This window comes from Myotis myotis, unplaced genomic scaffold (genome assembly GCF_014108235.1).
Source record: "Myotis myotis isolate mMyoMyo1 unplaced genomic scaffold, mMyoMyo1.p scaffold_m19_p_3, whole genome shotgun sequence".
Taxonomy (NCBI): domain Eukaryota; kingdom Metazoa; phylum Chordata; class Mammalia; order Chiroptera; family Vespertilionidae; genus Myotis; species Myotis myotis.
This window is the reverse complement of record NW_023416335.1, coordinates 82943878-82967137: the sequence shown is the minus strand read 5'-3', so window position 1 is coordinate 82967137 and position 23260 is coordinate 82943878. Positions and strand designations below refer to the sequence as shown.

Here is a 23260-nt window from a genome sequence, read left to right as displayed (position 1 = left end):
AAAGGGAAAAACTAAGAAAAGACTTCTAGATTGTTGAGTATTCAGGTGGAAAGTGGTACAGCTTATTGAAATCAAGAAGATGAAGGGGAACATGTTGAGCATGTAAATGGAATTTTCTTTCCTGAACATGTATAGTTGATATGTTTATTAGATATAGAAATAGAAATGTCAACTGGAGATAAAGATAGAAATTCATCAGCATGTTGCATTTTTCAGTGTACTTCCCTCTCTGTCTCTGCCAGGAAAAGGGTAGATTGGGGTCTGCCTTTTTTGTACAGTGACTCCCTCTCAAAATTATGTGTTCAAACAATATAATCATACCAGATAGAAAAAAAAGGAGGACGGCTTGCAGAGTTGTTTTGGGGGCAGTTAGATAATAAAGAGAAGGAAGGACATAAGGTGGCTCCCAAAGTAGTACCATTAGTTAATTTGTGAAAATAGGGGTGTGGTAATTTGCATTTTGGTCCCAATTCTTCATCCTTGTGTATATTAGACCCTTTGCCATGTGTCATTATAATGACCGGCCATAGTGGTGCGCATATATCTGCTCCTTGATGGTGAGTTTCATCATGTGATCAGCAGGGGTGTGAGCAGATGTTATTTGAAGAGAAGCTTGAAAAAGCTCTTCCATAATTGGGCTTCCATTCTTCTGCATCTGCTATCATCATGAGAAGGACATGGTTGGTGTGGCCCACTGGAAGATAAAATACATGTTATGCAAAGGCATGACACTCTAGCTGGCCAAACTAAATCATGTAACAGCCAGCCAACCCTCAGACATTTGAGCAAATCCAACCAAGGTCAACATCTAGCCAACTTCCACTGCTCCCAGTCATGTGAGCAATAAACACTTATTTTGTAAGTCACTGAGGTTTTACCATTCTGACGCTACATAATTGACACAGGAAGAACAGGATGGAATAGAGGCAAGGATTAGTCTGATTTTTTGACATGTTGCATTTGAGATGGCTAGTGGCCACTGGATGTAGGACTCAACAGCCACTTAAGTTCTGTGAATTATCAGCGTAGACATAGTCAACATATAGGTATGGATAAGATCACCCAAGGAATTATATATAGAATGAAAGGAGAAAATTCTGATAATGGCGCCCTAAGAAAGATCTGCTTTAGAAGGAACCATTGTGACTGAGAAGGAATGCTCAGCAGTATCTGGGAGAACCAGAGAAGAGTGGTGATGTGAAAACAGGAAGCACTCATAAATGCAGAGAACCAACTGATGGTTGGGGGAGGGGCTTTGGGGGACTGGGTGGAAAAGTTGAAGGGAATGAGAAGTACAGATTGGTAGTTATAAATAGTCACGGGATGTAAAATACAGCATAGGGAATATAGCCAGTAATATTGTTAGAATTTCCAAATGCCAAGAGAGGTAAAGTAGACATCTTTATACTCATTTTACAAATGAGTAGGTTTGGATAGGTTAATTAAGTTTGCCACGTATGATCATACCAATTAGTAAATAACAGTAAGGGAACTAGAACCTAGGCCTTTTGATTTTTTTTTAACCCAAGGTGTTATCATTTTTATCATGTTGTCTTTCTTTAGTGCAGTGGTTCTCAACCTTCTGGCCCTTTAAATACAGTTCCTCATGTTGTGACCCAATCATATAATTATTTTCGTTGCTACTTCATAACTGTAATGTTGCTACTGTTATGAATCGTAATGTAAATATCTGATATGCAGGATGGTCTTAGGCGACCCCTGTGAAAGGGTCGTTCGACCACCAAAGGGGTCGTGACCCACAGGTTGAGAACCACTGCTTTAGTGTGTACTTCTGATGTAAATATATTATTAAAGTGATTGTAAAATATCGTTTACATGTAAAATGTTAAGACAAGTGGTGAAATTTTAACATTTAGAATTATATGAATATTAAAAATAGATATATAATTGGGCTTCCACTGAGATTATAATTTTGTTATGTTATTGAATGTTTCCTTCCATTATACATTAATTTTTCTATATCTGATAAATGTGTTTATGTTGTGATTTCCTATGGATAGAAAAATGACTTTCCTCTCATGTTGAGTATCATGAATTAATAATAATAATGTTGAAATATTTTACAGAATGAACTTCATGAGCTAGAAAAACAAATAGCAACTGTTTCTGCAGAAACTAAAGAAACAGAAAGGCTAATTTATCAGCAAGATGTTGCCATAGAGAATAGCAAACTTCAGTGTGAAAACCTGGAAACACAAATCAAATCCTTACATACAGAAAATGTAAAGCTTAAATTTGATATAGAAGCAGCCCAAGAAGATTTCAAGGAACACGTGATAAAATATAATGAATACTATGCAAAAATTAAAGTGCATAAAGATAGCTCGGGGGAGGAAGAAAGCAAATGGCCTTTTATGATTGAACTACGTGAAAAACAAGATCTTGTTAAAAAACTGAAGATAATGAAAGAGGAACTTAGGCAAGATCTCCAGAATCCAGAAGGAAACCGGATGAAACAAGTACAGGTTTGAAATATCACTTATTAAAACCTTTTCTATTCTTTTTTTCTTCTTTTTTAAATCCTCACCTGAGGACATGCTTAGAGAGGAGAGAGAGAGAGAGAGAAAGAGAGAAAAAGAGAGAGAGCAATTGCCTTCCTGCATTCCTACATGCCCCAACCAGAAACTAAACCTGCAACCGAGATATGTGCCCTGAGTGGGAATTGAACCGGCAACTTTTCTCTGCGCAGGATGATGTTCAACCAACTGAACCACTCAGGCTGAGCTATTCTCTTTTTTCATGTACACTTATTAAGTGATAAATTTATCATTAACTTAATCAAGTACCCATGGCTGCTCTAATGAAATTCAGAAACTATTTTCACAACTTTAAAAAACTCGGATAAACACATGAGTTATGTAACAACTATGCCACATGTGCAAATGCTTAAAGAAAACATCCCCAAATTCCATGTGGACTAATACAAATGCATGGTAAAACAAAATCACAGTGAACAATTAATACATTTGTTGCAGAAAGTATAACTCACAAAAATGTTGAAGCCCTAGCTTCCAAGCTAATGGATCCAGACCAATCCAAATCAATTTAGTATGCTTAATGCTGTTTTGCAAATAATATGAATTAATAATTGCAGCTTACACATTTTTCTATTCCTTTTACTATTCTTTGAAGACAGTGGGAGAGACAAACTTAAAATATCTATTATGTCTTGCTAGAGACTTACAAGTATCCTTTACACTGTTGCCGAACAATTGCCACTATAATTACCACTATCCTTTACATGTTATTCCATTTGGATTTTCTAAATGCTCAAACATAATTTTTATTTATTTGTTTGTATTATAGTTTTGTTTTTATTATTTGTTCCTATAGAAGATAATATTCTAATTCTATTTATCAAAAAGAATTATTACGGCTAGTTTTATTAAATTATAGAAACACTGAAAATCTTGGCTTTATATTGATCATTCACAGTTTGACTTGTATATATTAAATTTTATAAACATACAGGAAGACATTATAAAGCTAAAGGATAAAATCACAACTACAAAAGAATCTATCATTGAAAAAACTTGTTTTCTTGAGGAAGAAAATAAGACACATGAAAAATTAAGAAAAGAAATAGAGGTAAGTCTTGATCACCTGGATTTCAATGTTTTATGGAATCTTTTCTTAAACTTACATTATTTTCATACTTTCCACAGTTTATTCTCAATCCCCAAATAGCTAAAGAAAAATAATGAACTACATAAAGCCTTAGAAAAGTCCAACACATCCTATCTAATAAAAGAGAAACATGGTAATTAGCGTACGACTGCTACCCTTCCCATTGGCTAATCAGGGCGATATGCAAATTAACTGCCAGCCAAGATGGCGGCCGGCAGCCAGGCAGCTAGAAGCGAACATGAGGCTTGCTTGCTTCAGTGACAGAGGACTCCAACGTTCCCCACCTGCCGCTGCCGGCCTCTGAGCTGCAACTCTAAGCAACTATGTTACAAATATAGAAGCTAAACAAAACCCCAGAAACCTGCTTTAGTCGCCCGGCTTCAGCCAGCAGGATCGCAACATTGTTTCAAATACAGAAGGTAAACAAAGGACAGAAATCTGCTTTCAGCAGGGAGGCCTAAGAGCTGGAGTCAGAGCTAAAGCTGGCCCAGAATAAAAAAAAAGAAAAAAAAGGAGCAGTTGGGAGCTTCAGTCACCCGCCAGCCTGAAAACAGCCCTCAGCCCCTCACCCAGACTGGCCAGGCACCCCAGTGGGGACCCCCACCCTGAAGGGTGTGTGACCAGCTGAAAACAGCCATCATCCCCTCACCCAGGCTAGCCAGGCACCCCAGTGGGGACCCCCACCCTGATCCAGGACACCCTTCAGGGCAAACCAGCCAGCCCCCACCCATGCACCAGGCCTCTATATAGTAAAAGGGTAATATGCCTCCCAGCACCAGGATCAGCGTGACAGGGGGCAGCGCCCAAACCCCCTGATTGCCCTGTGGCTCTGTGTGTGACAGGGGACAGGACCACAACCTCCCTATCGGCCCTGCTCTGTTCGTGACAGGGGAAGGTGCCCCAACCCCCTGATCAGCCCTGCTGTGTGCCTGATGGGGGGAGCTCCCCAACCCCCTGATAGTCCTGCGGCTCTGTGTGTGACAGGGTGCAGCACCCCAACACCCCCCCCCCACGGGCCCTGCTCTGTGTGTGACGGGGTAGAGCCATAACCTCCCCATCGGCCCTGCTCTGTGTGTGACAGGGAGCGGTGCCCCAACTCCCCTATCGGCCCTACTCTGTGAGTGACGGGGGGAGCTCCCAACCCCCTGATGGGCCCTGCTCTGTGCGTGACAGGGGGGATCTCCCCAACCCCCTGATCGACCCTGCTCTGTGCGTGACAGGGTATGGAGCCCAACCCCCCTGATGAGCCCTGCTCTGTGAGTGACAGGGAGCAGCGCCCCAACCCTGATTGGCCCTGCTCTGTGCGTGACAGGGGGTGGTGCCGCAACCTGCCCATCGACCCTGCCTTGAGTGTGACAGGGGGCGGTGCCCCAACCTCCCAATCAGCCCTACCCTGAGCGTGACTGAGGGTGGCATCGCAACCTCCTGATCCGCCCTGCTCTGTGCATGACAGGGGCGGTGCCCCAACTCCCCAATCAGCCCTGCTCTGAGCCTGACCAGGGGCTGCACCTAGGGATTGGGCCTGCCCTCTGCCACTCAGGAGCAGGCCTAAGCCAGCAGGTCGTTATCTCCCGAGGGGTCCCAGACTGCGAGAGGGCACAGGCCGGGCTGAGGGATTCCCCCCTTACCCCCGAGTGCACAAATTTTTGTGCACTGGGCCTCTAGTTCTGTACAATAAAAGCCTAATATGCTAAGTGTTCGGTCATCTGGTCGTCCATTCAACCAATCAAAGCATAATATGCTAATGATATGCTAAGGGCGCTCAACCACTCGCTATGATGTGCACTGACCAACAGGGTGCAGATGCTCAAAGCAGGAGCTGTCCCCAGCCTGCAGGCCTCGATCACCCGATTGGGACCTGCTGGCCAACCTCCTGGTCCTTCCCCCTGTCCAGCAGGCTTTGATCACCCGATGGAGAATGGGGAGCCGGGGGTGGGTGGCAGCAGACATGGGCGGCACCAGGCCAAGGCAAGTGTGAGCGAGCAGGGCCCTGATTGCCCAACCAGTCACCCTACATGCAGAGGGCAACCAGTGTCAGTGGTGGGGGGCAGGGCCAGCTGCTGGAAGCTGGGGAAGATTGGCCCTGATTGCAGGCCAGGCCTAGGGACCCTACCTATGCACGATTTTCATGCACCGGGCACCTAGTTAATAGATAATTAGAGCTAACTCCCTCATTCAAAGGTATTGAAATATGAATCTATTTAGACAAAGCAAGCACTCACTCCTATTTCAATCTGTCCTAAAATTATTTCAAATCTAATTCCATCAACAACCTGGCACCCAATTAATGGCTAGGAAACAGGCTATTGAGTCAGAAAAGATGACCTTTCCTAGATATACATCAGTGACTCCTCAAAAGAGAGGAAAAAACAATGGAAGTCAGTACTACAAACCCCTCTGACTTCATATTTGCAATTATTGAGTCTAATTTAAAAAACTGATATACAAAATTAAAAGTGAGACCAAGTTTGGGATACCATTGGTAGACTTCTGTAGTCACTATTGTTTAGATGAATGAAAATTAAAATGGAGAAGAATATGTTGTTAGCTCAAATAATTTTCACTCTTAAGGTATTAATTTGTAAAATAAAAAGATACATATCTTTAACTTGTTTGTGACTAATTTGATACAATTAATAAGCATCTGAGTTACTATGGCCTGGTGGCTCAGTTGGTTAGATCATCATTCCAAAAGGTTGCAGGTTTAATTCCCAGTAAGGCACATACCTTGGTTGTGGATTCAATCCCCAGCTTGGGCGCCTTCAGAGGCAACGGATCAATGTTTCTCTCTCACATCATTGTTTCTCTCTCTCTTTTCCTCTCTCTATAAAATCAATAATAATAAAAAAAAAACATATTCTTGGGTGAGGATTAAAAAGTCTGTATATTTATACTATAAGAAAAATATTTAATCATACTCTTTAAATAGTGGAAGCAAATAGAGGTTGCGTCACATACAGATGACAGCAAGTGAGCACCAACTCTTTTAGTGCAGTATATTCTCCATGTTAAAACAATGACATTGTGTGTTTGTTACATATATGGAGAAATTGTGAACAATACAGAATTTAGCAACATATTTCACACAATGTTCTTCTCAAAATAGGATAGCACTTTGATTTACAAAACTGTCTCATTTTATTTATGTATTCACTCATCAATTCATTCAACATATTTATTGAGTTCATACTATGTGTCAATTACTCTTTTAAGTGCTTACAATAGAGTATCGAACAAAATAAATTGATAAAAATCCCTGTTCTCAGGGAACTTGTGTTTTAGTTGGAGAGACAGACATAAAAAAGATATGTAAATAAGGTACGTAGCATTCACTGTGGCTGGTGCTCTGGAGTCACACTAAGGGAACTTGTACATCTCTGTTCTGATCTGTTGTGTATTCATTTTGTACCTTAACCATTGAAGAAGAATTTCAGAAGAGGCTCATATGCAACCAAACACACTGATTGATTAACCAAAAATTTTTCCAATTACATATATCTTTATATACATACATATCAGTGGATATATATCCTCTTGAATATATTCAGTGTATAAAAATATTTCAAATATAGCTTCATTATTTAATATAGTATTTCAGTTTATTCCATATTTATTTCTAATTCTTTTAAAGTCATTTTCTATTTGCCAACATACCAGCAGACCTAATTCACTATTTTGAGTAAATTATCTGAATTTGAAAAATTACCAAAAATTGAAAACTTAAAAAGTTGCATTAAGTTTATTACAATTTATGTGAAGTGTTAGTTACAAGTTTTCACTTTGCTTTTATAACAATATTTTGGAATGCTTTGAGTGTCTCTGTCCCAGTTCCCCTGCTTGCTGCAGAACCGTGCCTCAATACAATTGCTTTCCTTGGTAATCCTGTATGTTTTGTTTTATGCATTTAAAAGCATTATTCTGAGGAGTCTGTAGTCTCCACCATACTGTAAAAATGATCCATGGCAAAATAAAGGTAAAAAATATAAAAAGCCCTGCGCTAGGGAGGAGCTGGGAAAGAAAGAGGGGAAGTTTTCCTGGGGAAGAAATTGATAAGATTCAGCATGTAGTACAATCTGGGCCCCAATAACAGCTGAGAGAGAGAAAAGGGAGTCAGGTCAGGGACAGAAATTCAGAGTCTTGTCTCCCAGGCTATAAATTTACTTTTGACAGGTTATTTTGATTAATTTGGTGAATTGGTGTTTTGACAAATTGACCCCTATTTAAATTGACTTAGAACTACCCACCAGACTTACTAGAGCATTCTTTAATATATGTAAGAATGAAGAGAAAAGTTCTCAGCACCATTATTCTATCAACTGGTTTGAACATATATGCATATATGCATAACCCATGGACACAGACAATAGTGCAGTGAAGGCCTGGGTGGTGGGGCAGGAGAAGGGTAGAGGGGTTTAATGGAGGAAAGGGGGGCATCTGTAATACTTTAGACAATAAAGACAAATTTAAAAAAATAATAAAAGTGGGTGTTTTACTACAATGAAATACCACTTCACACCCACTAAATGGCTATGATAAAAAATACAGATAAGTATTTTCAAGGATGTGAAGAAATTCAAACCCTCACATATTGATCATGGGAATGTAAAAATGGAAAACAGTCCATCAGTTCCTCAAATGGTTAAATATAGAGTTACCATATGACCCAGTAATTTCACTCCTAGTTATAATCCCCAGAGAAATGAAAACATGACCACACAAAAACTTGTAAATGAATGTTCATAGCAGAATTATTCATAATAAACAAAAAGTGGCCACAGGTGAAATACTCATTAACTGATAAAATGGGTAAGTAAGATGTAGTATATTATGCAATATTATTTGGCAATAAAAGGAAATGGAGTTCTGATGCATGCTAAAACATGGATGGCCCTAAAAACATTATGCTAAGTGAGAGAAGCCAGTCACAAAAGACCACATATTATATGATTCTACTTTATAAAATGTCCAGAATAGGCAAATCTATATAAAGAGAAAGTAGATTAGTAGTTGCCTAGTGCTAAGGGTAGGAATGGGAAATGGGGAGTCACTATTAATGGGTACCAGATTTCATTTTGGGCTATTGAAAATGTTCTAAAATTGGTTGTGGTGATAGCTAAAGCCTGTGAATATACTAAAATCCATTAAATGGTACAGTGTAAAGGGTGGATTGTATAGTATGTCAACAAAACTGTTAAAAAAAGTTATTTGTAGAGCCAACACTAATCTCAGGAATTATGATGACGTTTTTGCTTTCTTGTGCCTGGACACCACAACCCTTATACTTTTCACCGTGCTTCATTGCCTTCCAGTGTCACATTGTCTGGCTCAACATACACAATGATCTACTTACTGACAAGGAATTGGACATTATATAGAACTTTTAGATCAATTAATCTGTTTCAGTGAACAACTAGATACAGAAAAAAAAATTACTCTTAACTGGTAACTGCTTAATAAGTAGAAAGCACTTCATCACAGATGTTTTATTTGGATTCAAATCTCAAACATCATCACTTGCTTATTCTGAAACCTTGGTCAAATCACTTAATCTCTTTATCTTTTGTTTCCTTTTACAAAAATGGGTATCATAATATGCACATCATAAGGGCAATGAGAATTTAATTATATGTAAAAGGCTCTCAGCACACTAACATATAATAAGGGTCAAGCAAAGCCCTGTTGATGTGTTTTCTTCTTTTCACAGGTACAAAATAAGAGATATGGTGCAATTCTTAAGCGTTTGCATTGTCAGCTGAACAAGCTTCAGTCAAATAGAAAGCAATGGCAGTGGAACATTGAACAACTAGAAAAAACTGCAGCTGAACTAAGAAAATGCATTGCAATGAAAGATTAACATGGTCGTAGGGCAATGTAGAGCACAGAGTATTGTCACAAAAATTACAGGCAAGAATGTTGAGAAATCATTCAAATTCTTGTTTCTAATTAATTAATTTTTATTGAAGTATAGTTGACATACAATATTTGTTTCAGGTGTGCAACACAGTGATTCTATATTTATATATCTTACCAATGAGCTTCCACTGTCAGAGGTCTGTCCTAATGGCAGATATATTTATCTTTTTTTAATTAGTCCTTCCACCCCTACAATTGATAGCAGTATAAAGACAATAGGAATGCTTACAGAAGAATAGTAGATGACTCCATGAACATTTTTTATGTATAAGATGTATTGTACTCATGAATGCCTGTTTATAAATTGTTGCCTTCACTATTATTTGAAGTAAAAATTTAGAAGAAAAGAAATTCTTGAATTTATAATGATTTAAATTGTTAAGATATTTAAATGGTTGTCTGTTTCAAACTTTATTAAAGCTTGTTTTTTTACTACTGCCTTCACAGCAGTCCATAAATATTAACATTTACAATAATATTATATGTTCAGTGCCTCAGGTATGTTTCTCAGTTTTTCCTCTTCATTCAGAAGCTGGCAATCATTTTTCTTTGTTGTTAGATAACATATTTTTAGGGTGTTGCAAAGCATAATTTTTTTGTTCATGCTTCTGTCTATAAATTATTTATTACCTTTCTATGACTAAAATAACATTGTGTTAAGTAACTTATAAGCTCTTTAAAAATGTTAACCATTATAGACAAATGTTTTTTTTTTAATTTTTATTGAAAGGCAAATACTATGTTCATGGCAGAAATCAAAATTTAATTTGTCCCTTGTAAGATAAAAGTGCTCTTTCTCATGGTCTTATTGAGTAAAATTTTTAGGAACAAAAATAAAATATTAATTATTAAGTACATGGTTTTTATTGTTTTAAGAAATTCTATTTTTCAATTAGAGTTTACATTCTGTGTTATTTTGTATTAGTTTCAGGTGTATAGCATAGTGATTAAATAATCATATACTTTACAAAGTGTTCCTCTCTATATTTCCAGTATCCTGGAACCATACATAATTATCTCAAGATTATTGACTACTGGAGGCCTGGTGCATGAAATTCATGCACGGGTAGAGTCCCTACATCTGACCGGTGATGAGGGCTGATCTGTGGGGCAACCGGCGGGGTGATCAGGAGGCCCCTGCTGGCACCTGCCTTGGCAGGCCTGGTGCTGCCTGCTTGCCAGCCCCACCCCCAATTACCCCTCCACTGCTGCCGGTCACCTCCCTCTGCAGAAGGCAACCAGCAAGGCAATTGGGGGGTGGCGCCAGCCCACTTGCTGGCTGGCCCCGCCCCCTGCTGCCACCTGCTTGCCAGCTGGCCCCACCCCCCACCATCACCGCCAGTCACCTCTCTCTGTGGGGCCACCAGCAGGGTGATCAGGGGGCCCTGCTGGCAACTGCCTTGGCTGGCCTGAGGCCTGCAGGCTGGGGGCAGCTCCTTCATTGAGCGTATCCCCTCCTGGTGGTCAGTGCACATCATAGCAGCTAGTTGTTCCACCCGTCATTCTGCCATTCGGCCAATTTTCATATTAGGCTTTTATTATATAGGATACTCCCATACTGTACTTTATTGGATATATGATTTTCATATATTTGCTTTAGGATTTAATTATTTCAAGTCAACATCATTAAAATGATACCAAGGATATATAGAAGCCACATCGAGACTGGTAGGAAGGGCAGAAACATGAAAAGGGCTCTCCCTGCTTCCACAGGTGGTGATAGATTTTGAAGGGATAGCTCAGTGCCAAAGGTTCCCATGAGGAGTGTAGGGTCTCAACCTCATGCCATCCACTCCAGCTCAGAGCACCAGAGCTGGGAAGAAACACCCAGATATATCTGGCTGTGAAAACAGTGGGGATTCTGTCCACCAGGGATAGCTGAGAGCCTACTAGAGATCAGGCATTTTCTTAAAGGGACAGCACACAAAATCTCTTTTGTAGTCACTCACCCTGGGCTCCAGAAGAGAGAGGGCAGAGGAGCCCAGAGTTTTGTGAGGAGAGACTGGGGTTTGTGTCTCCAGGGAGAGTGTGGAAGGGACCATGGCTAGCGTCCTTGTTCTGAGTCCCTCTCCCACACCACAGATGCCATCTTTCTTGGGTAAAAGACTCCTCTCCACACAGCATCAGCATGAGGGATTGCAACAGCCCCATCCTCCAAACTCCCTGTGGCCCCACCCTGTGAAGCTTCCCTATGAAGACTGGAAGTAATAGCATATCTATCTAACACATATAAACAAACCTGAAGAGGCAGCCAAAGTGGGGAGACAAAGAAACATGCCCCAAATAGAAGAATGGAAGAAATCTCAAGGAAAAGAGCTAAATAAAATGGAGGCAAGCAATTTACCAGATATAGAGTTTAAAGGTTATAAGAATGTGCAAAGAACTTAGGAGAATGGATGAAATCAATGAGAACTTAAAGAGATAGTAAACATAAGAAGGACATAGAAACCATGAAATAGAACCAGTCAGAAATGAAGAATACAATATCTGATATGAAAAATCTTCTAGAAGGAATAACAATAGGTTGGGTGAGCAGAAGATTGGGTCAGTAATTTGGAAGATAAGGTAGAAGGAAACACCCAATCAGAGCAACAACAACAAAGCAATTTTAAAAAATGAAGGTAGGTTAAGTGTCCTTTGGGACAACATGAAACATAACAATATCCACATCATAGTGGTACCAGGAGAAAAGAGAGAACAAAGGATCGAGAACCTATTTGAAGAAATAGTGACTGAAAATTTTCCTAACCTGGTTAAAAGACACACAAGCTTAGAAAGCACAGAGAGCCTTAAACAAGATGAACACAAAGAGGCCCACACCAAGACATATCCTATCTAATAATAGACAACATGGTAATTGATCGTACCTTTGCTACGCCCTCATTGGCTAATCAGCATGATATGCAAATTAACCTCCAACAAAGATGGCAGTTAATTTGCATATACTGGCTGGGAGCAAAGACTGAAGACAACGTAGAAGCAAAGCGCTACAGAAGGGAGCAAAGTAGAGGTGGCAGAGACAGGAACGGAGCCAAGGCTGCGGAGGTGGGAGGCAGGAGGGGAAACACAGTCGGGGTGGCTGGAAGTGGGAGGAGAAACCCAGCTGTAGCGGCTGGGAGCAGGCAGGTTTCGCTCCCTTCTCTGCTTTGCTCCGGCCTCAGGAAGCCCTAATCTTCCTGCAACGGGCCTCTAGTCCTATATAATAAAAGAGAAACATACAAATTAGCTGTCCCTCTGCTATGCTTAAGCCACGCCCACAAGCCATGCCCACCAGCCAATGAGGAGTGGGGCAGGGCAGTTACTTCCCCCCCTTGTCGCCATGGTGACGCTGGGGAAGTTCCTGCCCCGCAGCCGCTTGCACGCGCACAGGCACTGGAGAGACTGGGTCGGGGCAGGAGCTTGTGCGCACACGGGTGCCGGGGAGCTGGGGATGGGGCGGGGCGTGTGAATGCTGGGGAGCCGTGGTTGGGGCGGGAGCTTCCCCCGTGTCACCATGGTGATGCAGGGGAAGCTCCTGCTTGGCTGACACGCACATGCAGGTGCCGGGGAGACGGGGTCGGACACTGGGGAAGTTCCCACCCCGCGGCAGCTTGCTTGCGCATGTGCAGGCGCCGGGGAGCTGGGGTTGGGGTGGCGTGCGTGGAAGTTGGGGGTGGGGCTTGGGGATTCCCTCGTGTTGCCATGGCTTCTTCCCACTGGAGTGTGTGGGCAGGTGCCAGCACAGGTTCTCTCTCTGCAGCTGCTTGCGCGTGCGCCAGCACCAAAAGGCCTGTGTCCCCGGGCAGGCATCCTCAAGAACCAGGCCACCCCGAGCCTGTAGGCCCACACGTAGGCCCGGATCAGCCGGGGTCCTGGAATGTGACAGAGGGTGCACGTCGGGCTGAGGGGACTCCGTCCCCCTCACCCCTGTGCACAAATTTTCGTGCACCGGGCCCCTAGTCATAAATAAAAATGCAAAAGTAAAAGACAAAGAGAGACTCTTAAAAGCAGTACGAGAAAGACAGTTAACTACAAGGGAGCTCCCATTAGACTGTCAGTTGATTTCTCAACAGAAATATTTCAGGCCAGAAGGGATTGGCACAATATATTCAAAGTGATGAAAAGCAAGGACCTACTGCTAAAACTACTCTACCTAGCAATGCTATCATTTAGAACCAAAAACATTAAAAGAGCTTCCCAGACAAGAAAAAGCTAAAGAAGCTCATTGCCACCAAACCAGTATTACAGTAAATGTTAAAGGGTGTTCTTTAAGAAGTAGAAATTAAAAAAAAATAGGATCATAGTTATAGAGAATAAAGTGGAATAAATAGGTATGTATCAATAATCACTTTAAACATAAATAGCTTAAATGCTTCAATAAAAAGACATAGAAGAGGTGAATGGATACGAAAATGACTCTATATATGCTGTCTACAAGAGACTCACCTCAGAAAGAAAGACACATGCAGAGTAAAAGAGAGGAATGGAAAAAAAATTATTTCATTCACATGGAAAGGAAGAAAAAAGCTTGGTTGGCAATACTCATATCTGACAAAATAATCTGTAAAACACAGCCTATAGTAAGATACAAAAAAAAAGACACTGCATAATGATAAAGGATATAACCCTTATAAACATTTATGCCTCCAACATAGGAGCACCTAAATATATAAAGCAATTCTTGATAGACATAAAAAGAGAGACTGACAGTAACACAATGGTAGTAGGGTATTTTAACACCCCATTGACATCAATGGATAGATCTTCCAGACAGAAAATCAACAAGGAAAGGGTGGCCTTAAATGACACACTAGATGGATTTTTTAAAAATATATTTTTATTGATTTTTTTAGAGAGAGAGAAAGGGATAGGGAAAGAGAGATAGAAACATCCATGAGAGTGAGACATCACTAAGTTAACTCCTGCATGCCCTCTACTTGGGATCAAGCCCGCACCCCAGGCATGTACCCTGACTGGGAATCAAATCAGTTTTTGGGAGATTAGGAAGTCGTGCACTGAGAACCCAAAGTGACATCCTTGAATGTTTTAGTAGCAAGTGGCACACTCATAAGACCATGGAGATATTGCTGAAACTCTGAGCTGAGATATACAATGAATATGTTGGACAGAAGATCTCAGCAGAAGTCTGTGCAAGTAGAAGATCTGTTCAGCACAGCAGTGGTTGGGCCCATGCCATCTGCTACCTTCCAAGCATTGAGTCTCGTTTTCCCAGGATAATGTGAGCCAAGTCCTTGATATCCTCAACAAGACATCAAGGTCAGAATAGCGAAAATGCTTATATTTGTTTTAGAAGATTCTTCTGAGCACAGCGAGGCTTGGTGTCTTGGGATCGAAGTCTGTGTGTATAGCAGCCAGTAACTGGCAGAGGTCCATTGGACCACTCATCCTTGAGTCAGGGCCAAGGCAATCTGGCTTAGTCTCTGTACTTCCTTTGGAAAAAGGCCACGAGTCGCCACCTCGGTACTGATGAGATGGCTTTGTGAGTAAACTAGACATCCCAGAGAAAAGCAGAAATGAAAAACAATGGGGAAGGTCTTGAGATACTTCTTAACCCTTTGAGTGCCAACCAATATCCTAGGAACTATGCTAAAATTGCCAAGGCATTTTTGCTGATTTTACAGCAGTTTAGGAAAAAAAATATGAATCGCAAGTAAATGAAGTCACATATTCAAAAACTTAAGGAAACCTTTGCTACATTTGTTTTCATCTTTGACACATATTGTTTGCTGATTGTATTATAAAATACTAGTAGAAAAAAAATTTTGAACAAAACATATAATGTTAAAATAAAGCGCTCCCGGCACTTTTGGCGAAAGACAGGAGGAGCGCAATTGCACTCCCCGGCACTCTAGGGGTTAACGGCCCCTGGATTCTGCAGGTCCTGCTCTTTTGTCCCCCATGGCCCCGGGGAGCCCATGCCTTGGAAACTCTCCAAGAGAGGTAGGTTGAGCACTGTTTTCTCTGCTCAAGAGGCAGTTATGGTGCTGACACCAGGCTTCCTGAGTCCAGTGGGTTCCGCTGGAGCAACTTGCCTCTTGTTGCCCTTTTCCAGTTCCAGCTAGATGTGTGCCACTCATTATTAGAATCCCTCCCTAATATCTAATCTGGTTAGTGGTAGGATGTTTCATCATACTCTTGCTTCAGTAAATTTGCCCTGAGAATGTGAAATGTGCCAGTACTGTAAAAACAACAAGGTCCTTGCCCTGTAAGCACTCAGAAAAACAAAATGGACAATTCCACTTAATAAAAGCAAATAAAACAACCTAATCTTACACTTAAAGGGACTAGAAAAAGAACAAGCAAAGTCCAAAGTGAGAAGAAGAGAAGAAATAATAAAGATCAGAGTGGAAATAAATGAAATAGAGCCTAAAAAACAATACAAAAGTCAATGAAACCAAGAACCAGAGCTAGCTCTTTGAAAATATAAACAAGATTTATAAACCTTTAACCAGACTCATCACGAAAAAAAGAGAAAATACCCAAGTAAATAAAATAAGAAATGAGAGAGAAGTAACAACTGACACCACAGAAATACAAAGAATTATAAGAAAATATGCCAACAAATTGGACAATCTGGAAAAAAAAAATGGATAAATACCAAGCACCTTAATATTGAATGTAAACTGTAATTGGAAAAAAATGTTTTTAATTAAAGTAAGATATAAAGAAAGATATAAAGTAAGATATAAAGAAAACAGGTATAATCAGCTTAAGATAATGTTCCCTATTTGAGAAAGTAACTTTTAACCTATTTTTCTAAAATGCCCATGTTAATGGATGCACCTATTTTAAGTTTTGTGACACTTGGAAGGAGTATTTGAAAGAGAAAACTTTTTTTCTGAACTTGCTCTTGAAGATCATGTCAGGTGACGGAGGCTTTCACATTAACCACGAAGAAGTAACACTTGATATATTCTCAAGTCTGATCATGTATTTAGTGCATCTGATATTTCAACATGGTCGCAATTCTGATAGAAAATCAGTCATTTTAAAATTTCTCTGTAACTGAACCTAGCTTAGAATATGAACTCTTCTGCTTAATGGTCTTTCTCACATATGCTTTTGGTTTTAAAAAAAATCATCTCTTTTTGGAAACTACTAAGTTCAAAATTACCCTTATTTTCCTCATTTTCTTCTTGAAAGAAGTCTAAGTTCCTATATATTGCTTTGTCATCCGTAGAAGCGTCCTGGTCCAAGTGCTATTTACAACCTTCCTGGCCTCTGCATAGGTGTAATCCATTCTTCTTCATCTTAAGTATCAAATTTTGTCCATACTATAGGGGCTGTGGTTTTCTCCAGTCAATGTGGTCAACTTCCTGATCCAATCATAAGGCCTCTTATGATCCTATTTAATTCTCTCTTTCTGTATGTTAGCTAACTTTTCCCTCTTGAGGGCCTGTTATTTTACTCATGCCTTTTTCCTCTCTCTTCAATTTCTGGCATAAATGAGTCTTTAAAGGCTCCTAGTGCATTGGGACTCAAATTTTTTCCTCTCTCAAAATACTCAGCCTTCTGTAAAGGAAAGCTATTATTTCAAGAATATTGCTTTTACTGTAGAGTTTTTAAAAATCCTAATATGACGCTCCAAAATAATGATGACTTCTTACATCTCAGCAGTATATGTCCTGATGCAAGCCCGCTAGGCTCTATTACCCAAGTGATTAGGAAAATGTAACTAGTGCCAGGAAGCAGAGGGAGGAAAAATATCCCACAATTAATATAACAAAATATTACTTATAGGGAAAGTATAGCTTATCAATGTAAAGAAATTGATATCTACTTTTAAGCCATATCTTAACCATGGAAAACACAAGATAGTACACATTAAAGCTAGTCAAATCAGCCATCATGGAATGGTCACAGTCAATATAAATGATCTATATGTTATCTGGTAGGCCATGTTTACCCAATTGATTAATCATGTCATTTTTCAAAATGCTACAGATATGAAATAACCCTAATAATAGTAATATACTGAGCAATGATGCTCTGAAATTGTATATATGGCATTATTTAATTGCAAGAATAATGGTGTAAGTAAGGCATGTATTATTATCCCTAATTTACAGATGGAAAAACTAAGGCTTGTACAGGTTAAGTAACTTTCTTGAGATTTTATTACAAAGCTCATCAGGGGCAGAATAGAAACCCGAAGTTCTATTTCTTTAATTACATGGTACTGTAAGAAATGTATCCAAGGGTAAGACTCAATTTACTATAAATAATAATTAATTTCTATATTCAATCAATTATTTTAATAGATTGCAGTGCATAACATGAATTTATTAAAAAAGATAAATTTTATGATTAAAAGAAACAAAAACAGGGGGTTCCTCATGAAAGGAGCTTGTAAAATATTGAACAGGCTAAAAATCAACAACTCTTCTTGGATCCCTAAGAGAGGTGAGGACAGAGGGCAAACTGCTGCCCCCAAGATTGGAAAGACAGACAGGTGAATACAGGGAGTCACTGCTGAGATCAGAGCAGAGACTCATGGTAGAAATCACCATGGGAACCAGTGGCAGAATGGGAAAACCTCAACTGTAACTGATGAATTTCTGAAGGTGCAGTGTGAACAACTCTGAGAGTTAAAACAATATTGAGCTTTACCATCAAGTTATAATTATATAGAATTCTCCTCAGAAACCATGCAAGAAGAGAAGAGAGTGAAATGTTTAAAGTGTTGAGAGAAAAAAACCCATCAACCTAAAATTCTGTACCCCATGAAATTTTCTTTCAAAAGGAAAGGAGAAATTAAGATTTTTCAGACAAATTGAGAGCATTCGTTGCCAGTAGATATGCCTTATAAGAAATGCTTAAAGGAGTTCCTTAGAGAGAAGAAAATAATGTAGATAGGAAAGTTGGCTCTACATAAACTAAGAAAGAATATAAAAAAAGAAATAAGTGAAGTTCAAATAAAAGCTTTCATTTTTCTTATTCTTTTTTTAAATTCTTATTCTTTTTTAAAAAATTATTTTATTATTTAGAGTATTACAGATGTCCCCCATTTTCCCTCCTTTGCCCCCCTTCACCCATCTCCCTCCCCACCCCAGGCCTTCACCTGTCTATTGTCTGTGTCCATGGACTATGCATATCTATATCTATATATCTATATATCTACATATCTACATATCTGTATATCTACATATCTATATATCTATATATCTATATATCTATATATCTATATATCTATATATCTATATATCTATATATCTATATATCTATATATCTATATATCTATATATCTATATATCTATATATCTATATATCTACATATCTACATATCTACATATCTATATATCTATCTATATATCTATATATCTATATATCTACATATCTATATCTATCTATCTATCTATCTATCTATCTATCATCTATCTATCTATCTATCTATCTATCTATCTATCTATCTATCTATTATCTATCTATATAAAAGCCTAAGAACCGAATGACCAAACAACTGGTCTACTGATTGGTATGACATGCACTGACCATCAGGGGGCAGATGCTCAACACAAGAGCTGCTCCCTGGTGGTCAGTATGCTCCCACAGCCAACCTCCTATGGACCCCACCCACAACCATCCCGCCTTGATTGGCCTCCATCAGGGTGGGCTGGCTGGCCAACCTCCCACGGTCCCTCTCCCCAGCTGGCTGGCCTACCCTGATCGGGGCCAATCTCTTCCTGCTCTCCTTCCCACCTTCCCTCTGAGATCTGTCAGTCTGTTTCATGCTTCAATGTCTGTGGTCCTATCTTGTTTATCAGTTCTTTTATTTAAGTTAACAAATACTTTTATTATTGTTCAAGAATAATAAAAATAGAAACACTCTATTTGATTATGTTTAGTTATATATACATCTTATACATATATACATACACATATATACATCTTATACATATATACATATACTTATGAATGCTTATGCAGAAGTAAAAGGAATGACAGCAATGGTACAAAGGACAGAAGGAAAGAATTAGAATTATTTTGTTATTATATTATAAAGTACTCACACTACCTGTGAGGTGGTATAGTGTTATTTGAAAGTGGACTTGGACTAGTTGTGAATGTTTACTACAAACTCTAGAACCACCACTTAAAAAAAAAAAAGTAAAAAGAAGTGTAACTGATATTCTCCAAGGAGAAAAAAATGGAATAATATAAAATACTTGATTAAAACCACAAAGAGTGGAAGACAAAATTAGGAACAAAAAACAATGACAACAAGTTTAAAATAGTGGCAAATATGATAGATATTAATCTAACTATATCAATAATCTTTTTGAATGTCGTGATCTGAATGCACCAATCAATAAACACACTGTCAGAGTGGATAAAAAACATATATTGTCTACAAGAAATCCACTCTAAATATAAAGATACACATATATTAAAAGTAAATGGATAGAGAAAATGTGTCATAATAACACTAATAGAAACAAGAGTAGCTCTGCTCATTTCAGACAGACCAGGCTTCAAAGTAAAAAAGTTTTCAAAGAAAAATACATATATTACAATAGAGAGTCAAATTATTGGGGCAAAAACTGAACTGCCAAGGAGAATTAGATGAGCTTACTATTATAGTTGCAGACTTCAACTATCTTTTTATCAGAAATGGGTCTATATAAATAAGGCAGAAAATCAGTAAGGACAAGAACATATGTAACAATACCATCAATCAACTAGATATAATTGACATTTATAAATTACATCATTCAACAACAGAACACACATTTTTTTCAAGCTCATATGAAACATTCAAACAAATAGATGACATTCTGAGCCATAAAGTACCTTAACAAATTTAAAAATTAAATATGGAACTGCCATTTGACCTGGTGGTCCTACTTCTGGGAATATATCCTAAGAATTCCAAAACACCAATCAAAAAGAATATATGTACTCCTTTGTTTATAGCAGTGTAATTAACAATAGCTAAGATCTAGAAAAAGCCCAAGTACCTATCAGTAGATGAGTGGATAAAAAAGGTATGGTGCATTTATACCATGGAATACTATGCAGCAGTAAAAAAGAAGGATCTCTTACCCTTTGAAACAGCATGGAGGGACTTGGAGAGTATTATGCTAAGTGAAATAATCCAGTCAGTAAAAGACAAGTATCACATAATCTCACTCATATGTGGAATCTAAAGAACAAAATAAACGGCTGAACAAAATAGATCCAAGACATAGAAGCATGGAACAGGTTAAAGAATCTTAGAAGGAAGATGGAGTGGGTGGGAAGGTGGGAAGATATCAACCAAAGAACTTATATGCATATATGCATAACCCATGGACACAGACAATAGGGTGGTGAAGGCCTGGGGCGAGGGGCGGTGCAGGCTAGAGGGGAAAAGGACCTATAATACTTTCAAAAATAAAGATAAATTTTAAAAATCATTTAAAAGAATAGAAACCACAAATTGTCTTCTGCAAGACTACAATGAAATTAAACTAAAAATAAATAATATAAAAAACTGGAAAATCCCAAAATAGATGGAGATTAAACAAACCATTTTTTAAATAGCACATTGATTAAAAAAGAAATCTCAAGAGAAATTAAACAAAAAAAAATATTTTGAACTAATTAACATGAAAACACAACTTACCAAAATTTGTAGGATGCAGTGAAAGCAGTGCTAAGAGGGAAAGTTATAGAGTTGAATGCATCTACTAGAAAAGAAGAAAGATCTACAATTAATCATTTAAGTTTCTATATTAGGAATCCAGAGAAAAAATAAAGTTAAATCCAAAGTATGTGGAAGAAAAAAATAATTATAGCATAAATAAATACAATTGAAAATGGAGTACTGAAAAGAGAAAATCAACAAAATCAAAACCTGATTCTTTGAAGAGATCAATAAAATCAATAAACCTCTAGCCAGGCTTATTAAAAAAAATGAGAGAGAGAGAGAGAGAGAGAGAGAGAGAGAGAGAGAGAAAATACTAATTGCAAATACCAAAATTAAAGAGAGGATATAACATGGTCATTAAATGAGGACAGCATTACCCTAATACCAAAATCAGACAGACATTACAAAAAAAGAAAACTACAGACCAATATCTCTCATGAACACTGATGCAAAAATCCTCAACAAAACATGGCAAATAAAATGCAAAAAAGTAAAAAAGTATTATGTACCATGACCAAGTGAGATTTACCCCAGGTATTCTATGCTGGTTCAACATCTGAAAATCAGTTAATGTAATCTACATCTACAGACTTAAAAAATAAAATCATATGGTCATTTCAAAAGCTGCATACTAATATTCTGACAAAATCTAACATGCATTTGTGATAAGATCTCTAGGCAAACTAAGAATAGAGGGAAACTTTCATCAACCAAGACTATCAACCAAGAACCTACAGCTAACCTTTCATCATAGGTAATGGTGAAAACCTCTAAGCATTCCTATTAAGATCAGGTATTAGACAAAGATGTCCCCTCTCACTAGTCTTTAAAACATTATACTGGAAGTCCTTGATGATGCAATAAAGCAATAAAACAAAAACATATGGCTTGGGAGGGAAGATATAAAGCTATTGCAGATGCCATGATCATGTAGGTAGAATATCCAAAAGAATCAACAAAAAACTCCCGAGACCAATAAGCAATTATAGCAAAGTTATAGAATATAAGGTTAGTATAAAAATAAAAAGTCAACTGCTTTCCTATATACCAGCAATGATCAATTGAAATTTGAAATTAAAAACACAATGCCATTTACATTAGCTCCTCAAAAATGAAATAGGTATAAATATAACAAAATATATGCAAGATCTTTATAAGGAAAACTATAAAACTCTGGTAAAAGAAATCAAAAGAAGAACTAAGTAAATGGAGAGATATTTTTATGTTCAAGGATAGGAAAACTCAATATTGCAAAGATGTTAGCTCTTCCTAACTTTAAATATAGGTACAGTGAAATCCCAATAAAAACCCCAGCAAGTTATTTTATGGATATTGACAAACTGATTCTAAAGTTTATGGGAAGAAGCAAAAGACCAGAATAGTCATCACAATATTGAAAAAGAACCAAGTTGGAGAACTGATGCTATTTGACATGAAGACTTACTATAAAGTAACAGTAACCAAGATAGTATGGTATCCTATCTAATAATAGACAAACAGGGTAATTGACTGTACCTTTGCTACGCCTCCCATTGGCTAATCAGCATGATATGCAAATTAACCGCCAACAAAGATGGCAATTAATTTGCATACGGCGCAAAGCGGGGGAGCGAAGACTGAAGGTGGCTCCGGCTGGAGCAGCGAAGGCTTTGAAGGCGACTCTGGCAAGAGCGAAGGCCTGGGTCCCGGGTGCTGGAGGAAAACCGGTGCTGGCAGCCAGTGGAAGGGAAGGCCTATTGCATGAATCTTTTTGTGCAACAGGCCTCTAGTCCTATCTAATAAAAGAGAAACATGGTAATTAGCCGTACGTCCGCTACCCTTCCCATTGGCTAATCAGGGTGATATGCAAATTAACTGCCAGCCAAGATGGTGGCCGGCAGCCAGGCAGCTTGAAGCTAACATGAGGCTTGTTTGCTTCAGTGATGGAGGACTCCAACGTTCCCCGTCTGCCTTGCTGGCCTCTGAGCTTGCAGTTTGAAACATTATTACAAATATAGAAGCTAAACAAAACCCCAGAAACCTGCTTTCAGCCAGCCGGGATCTCAGAGCTGGAGTTGATACAGTGTTTCA

General features: G+C 38.7%; 1 protein-coding gene across 6 annotated transcripts in view; it reads left to right on the top strand.

The window, feature by feature from the left end:
- CCDC122 (coiled-coil domain containing 122) overlaps positions 1-10431 on the top strand; it is a 37469-nt gene extending 27038 nt beyond the window's left edge. For 5 of the 6 annotated variants that reach the window (XM_036299076.1, XM_036299074.1, XM_036299077.1 and 2 more), the window contains 3 exons: positions 2088-2486; positions 3493-3609; positions 9353-10431. In XM_036299076.1, coding sequence (XP_036154969.1) covers positions 2088-2486; positions 3493-3609; positions 9353-9502 — 666 coding nt within the window. In that variant the 3' untranslated portion in view covers positions 9503-10431. The remainder of the gene's footprint in view (positions 1-2087; positions 2487-3492; positions 3610-9352) is intronic. The other variant, XM_036299078.1, reaches the window with a different exon arrangement.
- Positions 10432-23260: the final 12829 nt, after the last annotated feature.